The following is a 16,894-nucleotide window of genomic DNA, read 5'->3' as shown; positions in this document are numbered from 1 at the left end:
AATGGTAACTACGTTAAAAGTAATGTAATTCACAATTATTAACAACTTAAAATACTTGAAAGGCATATAACGAAATTTTGACCAACAATTATTAACAACTTAAAATACTTGAAAGGCATATAACGAAATTTTGGTCAAAGAAAAACTTGGTTGACACTCGAAATTTCAACGGTGTTACATAAATTGGGACGGAAGGAGTACAAACTCTAAGAAGGTCAATCGAAAAGTAGTCTATGTAGAAAAGTTGAATTGAACTGCACATCCCTTGATAAGTCATCTAAATTATCTGCTGAGAATTCAATATGCATACAGGCTGAGTGCTAACTTGATATAATGGCAGCTATGACTATTAACTGAATGGTACTTGTAAGCAATCAACAGTGGTGGACAATACAATAAGATATCCTTCCAACCTTGTCTTATTACTCATACTCTTACAGCTCTATTTGGATTTTGGTCCAACTAAACTAGCATGGCAATACAATAAATCCATGCCTAAAGAACAACAAACCTTGGATTACTGGAAACTTAAATCTCGTAATGTCAAATGGAAGTTAACTCACTGTTCTTTCTAACAACAATTAACAGTATAAAAGAGTATGAGACTACCTCCTTAAAGATTGGTTGCACTCAAGCATTAGCTCCTACAGCTTCTTGTACTCATTCCTAGCTGCAGAGTCGAGGTCCCACGCCTTCTCCTCCCATCCATTCCTCTGGTTCTTAATATCTCTTTCCAAAGCCTGGACCTCCCTTTTCATCCTCTCTGCATCCCCGGCATTATTCCCTTGCTCCTCCACCCTATTCTTCAACTCCTCGTTCTCTGCACAAATCATCACCTTGGCTGCAACCTTAGTCTCCGAGCCTTTCTCCTTCTCCGCTAACAGCTTCTCCATCACCATCACATGCCCTTCTAACTGTTCAATCATGGCATGAAACTTCTTCACATCTTCCTCCAATGCACTCTTCTCATTCTCCAACACGTTTTTCTTTGATGGCCCTTTCTTCATCGCCTCCAGCTTCTCCTCTTGAGTCTTCACATTCACATTCTCAATCAACCGCTCCCTTTCTTGTTCCAACTCCTGCTTAAATTGATGTCCACTTTATCATCTTTTCCTCTGAGGTAATGCAAATAACTCTCAATAGCGTAGCTCAACTCCTTATACTCTGAAGCAGGTGGTTGAGCAGAACTCAGCCGGTTATCATCAAATTTACACAACTGAACAAGCCAGTGAATTGCTGCGAATAGACTAGGCCAATGATGAGGTGTCCCAGGGGCGCATAATGCAGATTTGTTCAATTTCACTGGGCAATTTAAGGATTTCATTAGGGTTTGGAGTTTATCTTCTAGTTTTTGCGACTCTAATGAGGAAAATTCAAAACGACAGAGGATAAATTTAAGGGTTTCGGTGATATCTTTGGCAGAAGGGAGAGGAAAGGTACGCATTGATTGTGCGCATAGCAGAGAGTTGATAGGAGCGGTCGGAAATGGGGATAGCGAAGGACCGGGAGTTTACACCGATAGATGAAGGGCGGCTACCGGCAAAGCTTGTATCGGAATCACGGACGCCGGTGGAGAGAAAATGCCGAAGATGGCGGTGGATGTCGCCGATCCGGCACTGCTGAGTTCACACGGCGGCGGCCGGCGCATCTCATTGTCGGAAATTGTGGAAGATGCTGCTGTTGATCTGTATAGTGAAAGGTTTTTGAGTTCCCGCTTTGCAATTGAGAAATAGGTTCCTTCTTTTGGACAAAATTTTGAACTGCGCGCCAAAATCAACTGGAATTATGATATACTGCCGGCTTTTTCCCCTTTTCATGAATTTAAATCATACACTTAGTATTAAAAAAATATTACTATTATTATTATTACTAGTAAAATTATCCGTGCTTCGCATGGGAATTTAATATCACGAAATTTATAAATAATACTTAAAATCTATCGGTCATTAAAACTAAAACACTATATTATCTTACATACAAGATTACGTAGTAACAAACATTAATATTGTAAATGAAAATTATTACATTTTATCATTTATCCTTAATAACATAAGCATAAATTAATGATTGTAAAAGTACATATCGGATCTATAACATAAGCAATGGTATCAGTGAGCCACTCAAAAGGAGAAAAGTAACAAATATTTAATTGTGAAGAAAAAAAAGAGGTTCAGAATTTTTGTTGTTTTAAAATGAGAGGAGATCCCTCTATTTATAGACAACAAAGGGTAGTGTGAATAAATGTTTATTGTGCTTTATCGGAAATGTTACAACTATTTGAAAAAGTTGTAATCCTTCGAAAAGGTCACAACCTTTCATAAAAGTCGCAACTCTTCATTAAAGTCATAACTTTTCATAAAAGTCGCAACTTTTCATAAATGTCATAACTTTTCATGAAAGGGTAAGGCTAGTTTTGGAAATAAATAAATTAAAAGGAAATTCTAGTTTGTGGTGGCGCCACGTAGGCGTGCCTAATGTTCTCTTTTATTTATATATATATATATATGATTATTACAACAACCGCAATGAGTATCTATATCGTGGAATTACAAAGGCTATTTTCAAAAGATACTCAAACTCGAGTATAACAAATTCAAGTAAGAAGAATAAAATGAAGAAAATCATGGAAATTATTTAGCAACTAATAAGGGAGGTAATGCAAAGGCTGCAATAAATGAATAAAAAGTTAAAAATCGTATGATAATTAAAACATAATGAACAACAAACAATGATAGATATCAAAAGCAATAACTAATGCGACAACAAACATCAACATGCCTAAGACCTCAGAAAATAAGATAACACTCCATTGGTTTATTAACCTTTTACCCCAATAAGTGGCCTCCACGTCCTCATGTTTAAGGTCGTATCCTTGGTAATTTGAAGTTAGTTGTTTTGTGTTGTGTCTAATCAACTCTCACAATACTTCTTTTGCCTACTCTACCGCTTCTCGTACCTATTGTAACCAACCTCTCGTACCTCCTCACTAGGCATCTATACATTTTTTTTTCACATGTTCAAACCATCTCAACGTTACTTTCTTCGTATTGTCTACCACAAGAGCCTGCTCTAACCTTATTTTGGATATCCTTATTCATAATTTTATTGCTAATTGTATGTCCACTCTAAATATACTATTAGAGTATAATATATTTAATTTTCATTTTTAGTAGATTACCAAAAAAAAATTATGAGAGATTTATCTTACAATAACATATTCAATGTAATTTTACAGAGTACAAAAAGGTAAATATGTATGCAAATCCTACTCATATAAAATAGAATAAATCGTTTTTGATAGACTCTCGACTCAAGTAACAAACACTACAAATCATAATGAAAAAAGGAAACATTGAGAGAATAAAGGAATCAAGACAATTTTTTTTTAAGAAAACAAGACAAATCATACTAAAAACACAACAGTCTCTACGACAAAATAATACGATGATCGAAGTGCTATATACAATTAAAAAAATGGAATAACAAGAATTTTATAGATAATACCATGACTATTAGAATGAAAGACCAAGTTAGACAACTTTCAACAACTCAATTAACCCTATACTTTTATTAACACAACTATTTTACCACATTACCTTTATTAATTTATGTTTAGTATTAGATTTTAAAAAATGATTCGAGTGATAAGTAATTAGCGCTAAGAAAAAATCATCGTTAAATAGTAGTTGATAAGTAAAAGTGAACCGAGGAGTATAATTTATATTTACTGGCTAGAAGATAAACTTGGCGGCTATTTATGTAAAGACACCTGCAAATCTAACCGACTTGTAATTCGGGTCACAGCCCAATCTCGTCGTAATATAAAACCCTTTTAGATATCCACATATCCCGCAAAAAAAGAAAAAGAAAAGAAAATCCACTGGAAAATACCGTTCCCTCCAAATCTCTACAAACCCTCGTAAAAATCCCCAAAACTCCACAAAACCCAAACCCTCACACACTCAAAACAGAAGAAGAAAAATCTTAAGGCAGTTCTTGAAATTGTTTAATGGGGAAAGACGAAGATGAGATGAGGGGTGAAATTGAGGAGAGGCTGATAAACGAGGAGTACAAGATTTGGAAGAAGAATACACCTTTTCTTTACGATCTGGTTATTACTCACGCGCTTGAATGGCCTTCGCTCACCGTCGAATGGTTACCGGACCGGGAAGAACCGTCCGGAAAGGATTATTCCGTTCAGAAGATGATTTTGGGGACTCATACATCGGAAAATGAGCCCAATTATCTCATGCTTGCTCAGGTTCAGCTTCCTCTTGAGGATGCTGAGAATGATGCCCGACACTATGATGATGATCGGTCTGAATTTGGCGGATTTGGTTGTGCCAATGGCAAGGTTTGAATCTATTCTGTTTTATGCCTTGCTTGACTGTTTTATATGGGTTTTCATTTTCTGCTTTTCTGAATGTTTTTGGATGCTTTATTGTTACTACATTTTTCTGGCTAATTTTAGTTTGAAGGTCTGAGATTTACTTGTTTTGTACTAGAGTTTAGTTGTTCTAGGACTGCCTGTTTAAGAATCTATTGAATTTTGATAGCTTTGGGATTATGCTATATACTATGTGGTTTAAAGTTTTATCAACAACACTATAACCAGTGTAGTCCCAGAGTCTGTAGTGTGTACTCAGACTTACCCCTACCTTGTGGAGTTTGAGAGGTTGTTTCTGATAAGACCTTTGGCTCAAAGTTTTCTCCTTCGCAGCTTAGGTACTAGGGAGTAGTGAATTGAAAGTTGTCAGTTCAATTCCTGGATTTTGCTTAAGGTACAGTTAAAATTTCATCAAAAAAATCACCAAAGGAAAAAAAAGGGGGCCTAGCATAATTAGTGCAACATTTTCCGACTCACCGCAGCACCAAATAAGGGCACCTAATAGGGCAATCCCTTTGGGCAGAGTGAACTCTTTGACTGACATGTTCTTATTGAAATTTTATGCGTTGTAGTTTTTATTAGTCCTCTTCTTTCTGAGTCATGATATTGTTGAAATGTTATCTTCTGAAAGGACACTTGAGGCTGTTATATCATATGAATAATGATGCTTGGAATGGTTTGTAACAAAGCCAATGCTTCCGGATTTGGTTAGAGTTCAAAAACTACTGGTTAAGTTGCTCCACTCATCTGAATGCAAAGATGATTGGAAGCAACATTTTTGCAGGAGAAAACTGATGAAGTTTGAATAGCCAGCTAGAACTTCGAAAAGCTTATGAGAATACTATCTCCTTTTAGTGTAGATTGATGTCACTGTTATAAAAGGTACTATCCACATATAGATTCAGTGGAAAGTTGATAATGAATTCTTCTATTTATGATGAGGGCATGGAACTGTAAAATCTTATTCTCTAAAAAAAGATTTTTAAAATGGTCTGTCATTGCCAATTATCACTTGGAGGCCTTATTCTGATATCTTTTTGCTGTACTACTATTTCCCCATAATATCAGAGTGAACTTCTTGTCTCTGTTTCAACATTGAGTGGTTTATGTATAATGATAAATATTTCTCTTTCAGGTACAAATAATCCAGCAAATAAATCATGATGGAGAGGTTAATCGGGCTCGATATATGCCCCAAAACCCATTTATCATTGCAACTAAGACAGTTAGTGCTGAAGTATATGTTTTTGACTACAGTAAACATCCATCTAAGCCTCCTCTAGATGGTGCATGCAATCCAGATTTGAGGTTAAGAGGCCACAGTACAGAGGGCTACGGTTTGTCTTGGAGTCAATTTAAGCAGGGTCATTTATTGAGTGGTTCAGATGACGCACATATATGTTTATGGGACATTAATGCCACTCCCAAAAATAAGGCTCTAGAGGCTATGCAGATATTTAAGGTTTGCCTGGTGTTTTTTCACGAGTCTGCACTGGATAGATACTGCCATGTTACACTGCATATCATTATCAATTTGTTGCACCTGCTTACTACTTGTAGTTTTATCTTGTGCAAATAACTATGATTGATAAATGGAGAAGAACTTGCATGCTTTCCCTTCCAGCAAACACCCCCAGGCACCTCAAAGTAAAAAAAGATCAAGTGAAGCAGAACAGCATGAGATCTCTTTATTAATATCATGTTACAAAAGTTAAACTGAAACTTCAATAGTGTCCCAACTTTTACCTCAAATGATATTTTTGGTCACGTCATGTCTACTATTTGCTGTCTGAAGCTTCAGTCTACCTAGCATGGACAAGAATCTTGTCTCTCGGATTATTTTCTCATTAAGTTTTTGTCAGCTTTTCTTGGTTTATTCTAATATTTAAAATGTGTAGGTTCATGAAGGTGTTGTTGAGGATGTAGCTTGGCATCTGAGGCATGAGTATTTATTTGGCTCTGTTGGGGATGATCAGTATCTGCACGTCTGGGATCTGCGAACTCCATCAGTAACCAAGCCTATACAATCTGTAGTTGCACATCAAAGTGAGGTGCGGCTTAGACTTCTTAGCTGCACTTTTCCACGTTTATGTAGTTAATAATGCTTTCCTTTTGACTAGTGGAGGAACCACTCAGATATGTCTTATTAACATAGTTGGCAGTTTTTTGATTTTCTTGCATGGAATGTGAGAATCTCGTGCTTACAAAATAATTACAGTTTTTCTTAAAACTAGAATTTGTGTTTTCCAATTTTTACCCGCACTTTTTTTATTCACATTTGTGGGTTTACAATATTGGAATGTGCAAACAAGTAGTATTGCTGTGTGAAAACTATGATGTGATGTTCATGTCTGGATGAATTTTTGTTTCGTTTTATAGTGTGGTGCCTCATGTTGCTCCATTAGCTCTATATCTCCTTCCCCACCTAGCACACTGTAGAATCAGTTGATCTAGTTTTCACATAACACACCTTGAAATAAACCCTATGATATGCTTTTTCCACTCTGTTGTGTTGACTTTAGGTGCATGCTATTAACCAAATATTCTTTGAAATAACATATGATCTATTTTAATAGATATTCGATTTTGATTGCTTCCCTATGTTTGTGAATTTTGACTTTAAATGGCTTAAGGAGAAGGTCCTGCCTTCCATACTCTATGCTGATTATTAGATGTACAAAATCATAGAAGGATGATCACTACTGCACATTGCCTATTAAATGAAAAACATTTCTTAATGCAGTTAGCTAGATTTTAGTATTCGTAAACAAGCATGTTTGTGTTCATGATTCTGCATGATTGACCTCCTTTCTCTTTTGATCAGGTTAACTGCTTAGCTTTCAACCCCTTTAATGAATGGGTTGTAGCAACAGGGTCTACAGACAAGACAGTTAAATTATTTGATCTACGCAAGATTTCTACTGCACTTCATACTTTGGATTGTCACAAGTAAGATGTCTTCCTTACATATACTTTTGTGGAAAATGTTGGCTCCATCATCATTCATGTTAAATAGTATAATAGAAGCTTGTACATCTGTATTTACAGTTGCTTATCATTAATTTCCTTGTAACTTTTCTACAGAGAGGAAGTTTTCCAGGTTGGTTGGAATCCGAAGAATGAAACCATTTTAGCTTCTTGTTGCCTTGGTAGGAGACTCATGGTTTGGGATCTCAGCAGGTTACTCTTCCAGCTATCCTTACTAGTATTTTCATGATATCAGAGTGAATGTTCTGTCGGTCCAGTGGGTGCTTTTATTCTGTCTTGCTCTTTGATGTTTTGAATTTTAGTTATTCTATCTATACGTTAACACCTGCCTTATCTTGCCAGCTATAGTTCACCTATAGTTGGGATTTATCATCTCTATTCCTTCCCTCTTCTCCCACAGGGCGTCAAGCCCCTGTACTCCTTAGAAAACCACCTCATACAAAAGTGGGAAAAAAGCTATGCCATTTCATTGTCTGCTTCTGCTCATTTATTTGGAAAAACACCTTTTAGTCCTAAATTAGTATTTTGTCACTTCCTTTATAGGTTGCAACTTTGTCACCTGACTCAACATGTGGATTTGGAACTCTGAAATAGGCTCATTCTGTTGTGTGTTTGAGTCTATATTGTACTGAATTGTCCTAGCATGTGAAAATGACTACATCATATGCTCTACTGAGTACTGGCAAGTGTAGAATTGAAGTTCCATGTTGATTTGTACACATGATAATCCAGATGTACAATTGTATTATCATGTGGTCTGAATCTGAGTTTCTGATCCAAGTCTCAGTATCTGGGATTGCACTTATTCACTGAATTGTTGGGTGGTATCCAATCCATTGTTTTTGCTTTGTGACAACTTGTCGTATAGAAGTTGGACTTTGACATTATAGATATCATTGCGTTGAGGATTTGAAACCATGTACTTTAAACGGAACTTTAGAAAAACTAGTTTAACCATGATATTTTCTTGTGTAAAAAAAAGCCATTTCTGCTCAGTGATACATTTAACGTCTAGGCTTGAATGCCTTTGTATGGCGTTACATGGGATTTTTTTTAGATGATTCACATGAATCACTAGAGGTTTTATATATAATGTTCCCTTTAAGATCTGCAGGCTGCAGTAAACCTGAAATTTCACTTTTTTTTTAAATTTGGTGTAGGATCGATGAGGAACAAACTCCAGAAGATGCAGAAGATGGACCACCAGAGTTGCTCTTTATTCATGGTGGCCATACAAGTAAAATTTCAGACTTCTCATGGAACCCATGTGAAGATTGGGTCGTTGCTAGTGTTGCTGAGGATAATATACTACAAATTTGGCAGATGGCTGAAAACATCTACCATGATGAAGATGACCTGCCTGGAGATGACCCCCCCAAAGGTCCCTAGGATTACTAATATATCCCTTAGGAGGGTATTGTAACATCAATTAGGAGAGCCTAAAAAATATATGCTTGTTCGGTTGTTCCATTTGCCCCTCTACTCCCCCACATTGTCTCTTTATTTTTTCTTCTCAATTTTCCTTTTGAACTGAGCTTCTCTCTACTGCTGTGATATCTATGGCTGTTAGCCTGTTACTTTAACAACTTGTTTTTCTCTTTTAACATTTCATTTATGTATTTAGGTGAAAAAATATTGAGCTCGCTCCTTTCTCTTTTTTTTTGTATTGGCAAATGATTTGGCCAGCTTCATACTTTTGTAGATTCTATTTCTTTTTTCCTCCATAGTTAGCTGTGATTGCTTAAAGATGAAAGCAAAGTTCATGTGAGTTGATGATGTAATTTTATTCCTATAAAGAATAGGATTGTGACAGGCTAGGCTACTAACATGGGCATGTGACCTAAATTATATGCTTTAATATAGGGGGTGGTGATCCATTCCAGTCCCTCATCTGTAAACCTGCATAGTTTGACAGTTAACAGATTAATTAACCCACAAAAGATGGAACAAAGCCAACCCTATCTGTTTAGCCAAAAAATGATCTTTCGTTTGGTATTGGGACAAGGAACAATAATATCGAAATAAAATGTAGGATTGTTTTATTCCATAATTGGTTAGAGATATTAGTTGGTTTTGTAGATAACTTTGTCTATTGGAATATCAAGTGTACCTTTTTTTATTTAGTCTTGCAAAATACTTCTTCCTTCTTTTGTTAACTTGTCTATTTTAACAAATTAAAAGAGATTTTTTATCCTTTCCATTGATTATTTAAAATATAACTAATCAAGATAATTTAATAAAACAAACCCATAAGAATAAGGAGCTGAAAACCTCTGGGTTTCAAGTTCTGTCCTATTGTTTTCTTTGCAAGAAAAAAGGAAGCTTTTCTTTAGATAATAATAGTCGTTTTGATAAATCGAATTTGTTTAACAATTTTTAAAGTTGAATAAGAAATTATTTATTATTCATATCTACCATTACTGCTCTAATTAATAGAGTAATAATTTAGTGAGATATTAAATTAAGGATGAATTAAAGATAATAGATAATAATCTTGTAGTAAATGCTATTGTACTATTAAATATCTTTTTTGGAGGAGGTGTAAAAGATTTTAAAATACATATACTGTTATGGATCAACCGGAATACAACAATTCATTAATTAGTTGATTTTAAAACTTGTATATTTCGTGATATTTCTTTACGCCTTGGCATATAAAGTCAATTAAATCTTTGATTTTTTTTCTTGATCATTACTATTCTCGAATTGAGATATATTTACATGCACGATCTCGTAAGATAATTACTGAAAAATAAATAAATCTCCCAAGCTAATAAAGTATAATTCTTTTTAATTACGCAATGTAAAGCGTACGTGATCCACCTCATTAAGTATTACTTGTAAATTAATAATCTATATAGTTGAATTAAACTAAATTATACGTGTGTAAGTATGTCGTCATTGTGGATGTGTATCAGATATTAGGTAAAATTATCTTCTAAATTCGACAATATTCACCTTTTAATTCTCGTAAAAATTGAGTTATTGGAGTTGTAATTTTTGAAATTTGAAGTTGTTTTTAGGCATGCATTTTACTTGAATAAAATCTTAAGTTCTGTGAGTAAAATCTGACTAATAATATTTGAAGATCAAGTTTTCAAAAAATTGATCAAATTTCATAATCCAACAAATATTGAAAGATAATTTTTTAAAATTTAATCCAAAATTTATGAACAAATGTTTGTTTAGCAAATAGTATTGCTACCTCTTGCCCATGAGATAGTAATAAATAACCCTACTCAAGTAGGAAACCTCTAGAATTCTAGACTCTATTCTTCCTTTATCTCTTTACTCTTCCATAATGTTTTAGATCAATCTACATTTCCAACTAAATTTTAATTGAAACAAGTTTTTCCATATTAGATGGAACTTGGGACTAGAATGGCCTAGTTGATAAGAGACAAATAAAACAAAATAAAATGAGAAATCAGATCTGATAAATGATTTTTTTGATTAAAATTTTGATGAGAAACACTTATTCTAAGTGAACTTTACACAATACATATATAAATTGATTAGATAAATAGGTCTTGAATGCCGATTGATTAAACCAAAATTTTGTTGAATTAAGGAAGTATATTATATGACTAACCTAGTTTTTGATGTTTATGTTTTGACATATTGTGCCTAAGTTGGAAAAAAAGAGAGGAAGTGAACAAAATAGACTGGCTTTCTATTTGATAATGAAATAATCGCCCAATACATAAGTAAGACGTAATATTATAAACCACAAAAAAAGTGAATAATTAATCAACACTTTAAATCGATGTTTTTGAAATTACCCCAAATATATAAAAATGGAATGAGCCTTTTGGTTTCAAATACATTTCCATCAGTCTTTGGAATTTTTTTTTTGAAAAATGGAGGTTTTAGATTTTATTTTTCTATTATGAATTTGTTTGTTGCAGAAATATATCATCTTCCACTATTACACCACAACATCTTGCATTATCATTTGAAGATTTTTTTATAGCCATACAACAAAGCTAAATTATTTTATAATTTTGTAAAATGAATAATGTATAATAAAGAATTGATTTTCTCGTACAAGTTTAAAGAACATACAGTTTTTGATGTTTTTTATTTGTCTTGGTACAAAAGTTACACAAAAATTATTACTCCCTTCGTTTAAAAAAGAATGATCTTATTTCTTTTTTAGTCTGTTTAAAAAAAAATGACCTTTTTCTTTTTTGGTAACATTTTAATTTCAACTTTTCACGTGGTATGTTTAAGACCACAAGATTAAAGTACAATTTTGTATATTTGACATAACTTTAATTTAGGACCATAAAATTTAAAAGTTTTTTTTATTTTCTTAAACTTTGTGTCAAATCAAATTAGACCAACGTAAGGAAAGGAGCACTTAGTTGTGCTATTTAAAATTGTTAATTTCATCTGATTTTTTTCTCGAAAAATGTGAGAAAATATTAAAATAAGAATATGCTTTAGTACCTCCGGAAAATTAAAGCTGACGTGTCATTTAGCCTAGTAGTCACGATTCCCAATGTTTGATGAAACACCTCACGTCTCAAACAAATGGCAACACCAATAATCTAACCACTCATCACGTGTGGCCTTCACTCTCCACTAATAAACTAAATGCAAACTTTTGGTGATTTACTATTAATCACGTACTCCTTTCGTTTCAATTTATATGATTTATTTAGTTAGTATAAAAAAAATATTAATATATTTTATTTATTTTAGATCACAAATTTTAATTTTTTTTATGTAATTTGATAGACATATTCAAAACCATTAAAGTGAAAAATCAGATAAAGAAAGACAAACTAACAACTTAATAATTATTTGATCTCTCTTTATTTTGTGCTATTTTCCCAACAAAGTCAAACTATTTCGTTTATCATTATCATTATTAATGGTTATGGGTGATAAAATTACCATCGTTATTAATGCTTATCATGATCCTGACCATTATTATCATCTTTCACAATTTCACATTTAAGGTCTTGAAATCGTGATTATTCGTATTCTTTTTCAATATTTTTATTTTAATTTTGACCTCATCAATTTATTTATTTTAAAAGAATCATTTCAATATTTTACAAGAAAATAAAAAAAATTAGGAAGCTATCATAAAAAGATGTAAATCACATATAGAAAATAATGGTCGCGTGAATATCAGTTTCCGAGGCGCGAGTGAAACCGCCACCTAACTGCCGTCGAGAGGAGAAAAAGAGTAGCGTAGAAATGACTCCACGAATCCCATGAATTTTCTCTCTCTACCATTTCCCCTTCTTTTTCGCTTTTTTACTTTCTCTCTCCTCCAAATCCAAAATCCCCAAATTTTTTCTATTTCATTTTTCAATGCCTGCGCTCTAAAGTGAATTCCCTCACAGATCTCTCTCCTTTTTACGAGAAAACCCTAGCTTTCTATCTCTTTCTTTCACCTTTAAGCGTCCTTCCTTTTTGTTGCCTATTCATTCATACTCCAGTTTTAATCAATTCGGTTTTTTTCCCGGTAAGAATGATGTATTTTTTTTGTTTATTTTTATGATTTTCTGAGGTTTGGTGATTGTGGGATATATGGGGATAATGGGACAATTGATGGATTTGATAATTGGATAAAATTAATGGTGAATCTGAGATTGATGGGGGTGATTAGAAAAGGTCAAGGAGAGTCATGTGCTTGGCTTTGTTTTTATGTTATTTAAATAATTGTTTGCTGTACTGAGCTTTTGAATTATTGCTATTAATTTATTCATTTTGTTATCTGTATTCTCGCGTGATTTTGTTCTGCTGGGGCACGTTGTTTCGTGTATTAGATGCATTTTCTGAACCTGTCTTTGCTTAAGTAGTAGGTAGATAGGTGGGAGTTGAATTCTATCGGGGTGTATATATATAGATAGATAGCGTGTACTTTTTTGCTGCTCACAATTATCATTTTTTGGATCCAGATTCGCTCTAAACTCAAGGTGGGTATGAGTCTTTACCTTTTCTTTTTTGATCAATTTAGCTTGATGGTCTGTATAATGTGAATATGTCTTCATTCTTGGTGTTTGGATATCTGTTGTTGTGAGGTGTTTTTCCCAACTGGGTTGTTGATTGATTTTTCTGGGGAAACGATGGATGGAGGTCAAATGGGCTGGTTGTTCATCTGAATTACAATTTTCTAAGAGGATTCTGTCTAAGCTAATGCAAAATTTGATCTTTATGTGTACGGGTAACGTCTTGTCTTTGGTATATTTCAATGTGATTGGGTGGTCTGATCATCTTTTTGATTTTGATAAGAGGTGTTCCTATGGCTCTTAACAGTGCCTGGATTCCCCAATTCTAAATTCTTCATTTTTCCCTCCTCATCTGGTCTTACTTTTTATGTTAGTCTGATTATCATTGTTATAATTCAATTGATCAGACTATTTAATGAGTGTGTGATTTGTTGGCGTTTGAGCTAGAATCAGGGGGGCAGTTCTCTTATGATCAGATCTGTAGCTTTAAGAGTTCCAATTTTATGCTAGGAGCTGACATTTGCTTGAGAGGTGTAGAAATATTTCTTTTTTTCCTTTCTGAAAGATGAAGATTTATTGAGTTGCAGCAAATGGGTTGAACATTTAGGCGTCGCATGTTAGCTTTTCAATAATTGCTGATCAGGGTCTTATTTTTACACACAGGCATATGTATATTTTTACATATTAGCTACTCCCTCTTTTTTAATTTATGTGAACAGTGAACATATTTCCTCTTTAGTCCGCTTAAAAAAGAATGTCCCCTCCCTAAATTTGGAAACACTTTGATTTAAATTTCCGTGTTACCCTTAATGAGAAGTTTTTATAGCCAAACAAATGTTATGACATGTTTAAGACCACAAGTTGGTAAAGTCGTATAGCCACACAAATGTTAGGGCATGTTTAAGGTCACAAGTTCAAAGGTTTTATTTCTTTCTTAAAGTATGTGCTAGCTTCACATATAATTGGAAGTACAGGGAATTGACTAGTGAGGTCCTCCCATAATTCATGTGGTGGTGGTGGTGGTGGTGGTGTGTGTGTGGGATAATATACCATCAGAGACAATTCCTCTTTGAGTTGGATTGACTTTCTGTGCATGTTGAGGAAGTCTATATTTGTCCTGATGCGAATGGAAGTTCTCCGCTCTGTCTGCCGCTGTTTTGTCTTTTTGGCATGGAGCTGTTTTTTTTCCTTGGTCTTGACTTGGTTTTGAATCCTTCACTACACTTTTATTTTAGGGTGGAATTCGAGAATTTTAAGTTGATGACTCCTGAGCATAAAGTAAAAAGAAACAGATAGGATGACAGGGAATGAAGGATAGTAACAGCTGGGTTGCTTTATTTCATTTCCTAAGTTTTTTCCTTATCTTCACTCTTCTGTGATCAAATTCAATTAAATGTATTTGCCATTCCTAGTTTTTTTCATCAGGGAGAATAGGCCCAGGGGGTTACTCTCCTGATGCCTCTAATCATTCTCATATAGTTGGTCTGAATGCATGTCAAGTATTTTTACTTACCAACATATTATGGGCAATTACCCAGGTATGCCGACTCATAATTCTAAAAGATAGGTCTAAGTTGCTTTTTGACTAGATTTAATTTATAAAACTTTATTTTTGTAATCAAGTCATTGTGAAATTTGACTATGCTCTGAATATTAGCTTCAGATAGAGCTTAATTGATACAAAGTAATCATATAGCTAAGCCCAAATACTTTGGGATTGAGGTCATAGTGGACTGGTATGATGTAGTATTGAATTACCAGGCTGCATGATCTCTTTATTAGCATAGGGCTCTTTATCCTGCAGTTTAGTGATGGATCTAACACCCCTTATTATTTCCTCTTTTACTCTCTCGCGAAAGGTCTATCCTACTCTTCTTTCCTTCTTGATCCTCAGATAACGGATGTGACTGCTCTCTCTTTCTAATTTAATGCAATCATGCTAAATTATTGATGTTCTATTCATGCAGATCTGTTTAGGAAATGGCGAAAGGGACCACAGGACGACGTAGGAATGGTTCTCGACGATGCAGGGCCACCCCATACCCTTTGCCATCTGCTAACCATTCTGAACTTGTTCACCAAAAGAAATGCTCTAAAATCTTTGAGAAGAAAGACTGGGAAGATGCAACATGTTCTGTATGCATGGAATATCCCCATAACGCTGTGCTTCTCCTGTGTTCCTCTCATGACAAAGGTTGCCGCCCCTACATGTGTGGAACTAGCTTGCGCTATTCTAACTGCCTCGATCAGTACAAGAAAGCCTACACTAAAGCAATACTGCCAGATAATAATCAACCTGTGCAGGGTGATAATGATACTCCAACTGCTGAACCATTTTCTACTTGGCCTTCTGAGAAAAGCGAGGTCTCAGAAGTTGCTTGCCCACTATGTAGAGGCCAGGTGAAGGGATGGACTGTGGTTGAACCTGCTAGAGAATATCTAAATTCAAAGAAGCGTAGCTGCATGCAGGATGATTGCTCGTTTGTTGGAAGCTACAAGGAGATACGAAAACATGTTAAGGCAGAGCACCCCTGTGCTAGACCACGTGAGGTAGATCCTCTTCTTGAACAAAAATGGACAAGGCTTGAGAGGGAACGAGAGAGGGATGATGTTATCAGCACTATAACTTCTTCTATGCCAGGGGCTGTGGTTTTTGGTGATTATGTGATAGAAGGAAGTCATTATGGTTTTGATTCAGATGATGAAGAGGGTTTTGATGCGAATGAGATGATGAATGGGAATGAAGGTTTTGGAATGGGCATCGATCGCAACTTGATGAATGTGTTTCTGTTTTTGCAGGCTTTTGGTTCAGCAGGGAATATTGGGTCAAATCGGGTTATGAGGCGGCACGAGAGAGACATAAGTGATACTTTGGATAGAGGTGCTGGTGGAGTTGACCGAAACCTCCCAATTGGTGGTTTCGAGTACTCTGATGATGACAGTGACAATAGTGGGGACGATAATGATGATAGTGGTATGTCACTAGTTGGGCGTCTTCGTCGTGAAGGTAGAGTCCTCTTGGGTCGCTCTGGGAGGAGACGAAGACGTAGAGAGGCCAACGCAGGTCGGAGATAGATGTAATTTGTGTATGTTTGAAATTGTGAAAAAAGAAATAATTATAGGTCTTAGTCTAGGATTTAACTGTGCTCTAACATTCTCATGCACATCTGCCTCAGATTGATGTTTGATACATGGTAGATTGTAGGATGGCTCAGAAATATTGGCGGGCACTTGAAGAAAGCTCAGTTTCACTGTGATTTGTAGTTTGTAATTTCCTTATTCTGTCTTTTGAACATTTATCTGTCAATTCTTGTATTAATGCAATTTCTGATGTACATTTTTCATATCTTGTTCACCTTTTCACCATTTCAACTTGTATGAATGTTATTTAGATCTGGAGTTGTTTCTCTTCTATAAACCAGACTAGGCAAGAGCATGTCTCTAGCCCCAGTAGTTGAAACGGTTATATGAAGTTGAATTGTGGACATGTGAAGAGAATAATTTTCTGGTAGACTGGGTACTTTTTTATCCCTTCCCTTGCTTTTTTAGC

General features: G+C 34.8%; 2 protein-coding genes and 1 pseudogene across 4 annotated transcripts; 2 read left to right on the top strand and 1 right to left on the bottom strand.

Moving 5' to 3' along the window:
• Window positions 1-200: 200 nt before the first annotated feature.
• On the bottom strand, window positions 201-1,762 carry LOC107060949 (kinetochore protein NDC80 homolog; annotated as a pseudogene).
• A 2,097-nt stretch (window positions 1,763-3,859) lies between these two features.
• LOC102593580 (WD-40 repeat-containing protein MSI1) lies at window positions 3,860-9,032 on the top strand. Its single transcript, XM_006349351.1, has 6 exons — window positions 3,860-4,354; window positions 5,523-5,849; window positions 6,286-6,438; window positions 7,212-7,336; window positions 7,472-7,567; window positions 8,536-9,032. Exons 1-6 carry the CDS (start codon window positions 4,010-4,012, stop codon window positions 8,762-8,764), a joined length of 1,275 nt encoding a protein of 424 aa, XP_006349413.1. The 5' UTR covers window positions 3,860-4,009; the 3' UTR covers window positions 8,765-9,032.
• Window positions 9,033-12,608: 3,576 nt separating this feature from the next.
• On the top strand, window positions 12,609-16,735 carry LOC102593020 (uncharacterized). Of its 3 annotated transcripts, XM_006349350.2 has the most exons (3): window positions 12,609-12,857; window positions 15,312-16,408; window positions 16,521-16,735. In XM_006349350.2, exons 2-3 carry the CDS (start codon window positions 15,325-15,327, stop codon window positions 16,523-16,525), a joined length of 1,089 nt encoding a protein of 362 aa, XP_006349412.1. In that variant the 5' UTR covers window positions 12,609-12,857; window positions 15,312-15,324; the 3' UTR covers window positions 16,526-16,735. The 3 variants fall into 3 exon arrangements, with proteins under 3 accessions (XP_006349412.1, XP_006349411.1, XP_015165061.1); XM_006349349.2 differs by having other exon boundaries at window positions 15,312-16,735; XM_015309575.1 differs by lacking the exon at window positions 12,609-12,857 and adding an exon at window positions 12,917-13,311 and having other exon boundaries at window positions 15,312-16,735.
• The last annotated feature ends 159 nt before the right edge of the window (window positions 16,736-16,894 follow it).

Source organism: Solanum tuberosum, unplaced genomic scaffold, assembly GCF_000226075.1.
Source record: "Solanum tuberosum cultivar DM 1-3 516 R44 unplaced genomic scaffold, SolTub_3.0 scf00105, whole genome shotgun sequence".
NCBI lineage: Eukaryota > Viridiplantae > Streptophyta > Magnoliopsida > Solanales > Solanaceae > Solanum > Solanum tuberosum.
The sequence above is the reverse complement of the archived record's forward strand: the minus strand, read 5'-3'. Positions and strand labels throughout refer to the sequence as shown.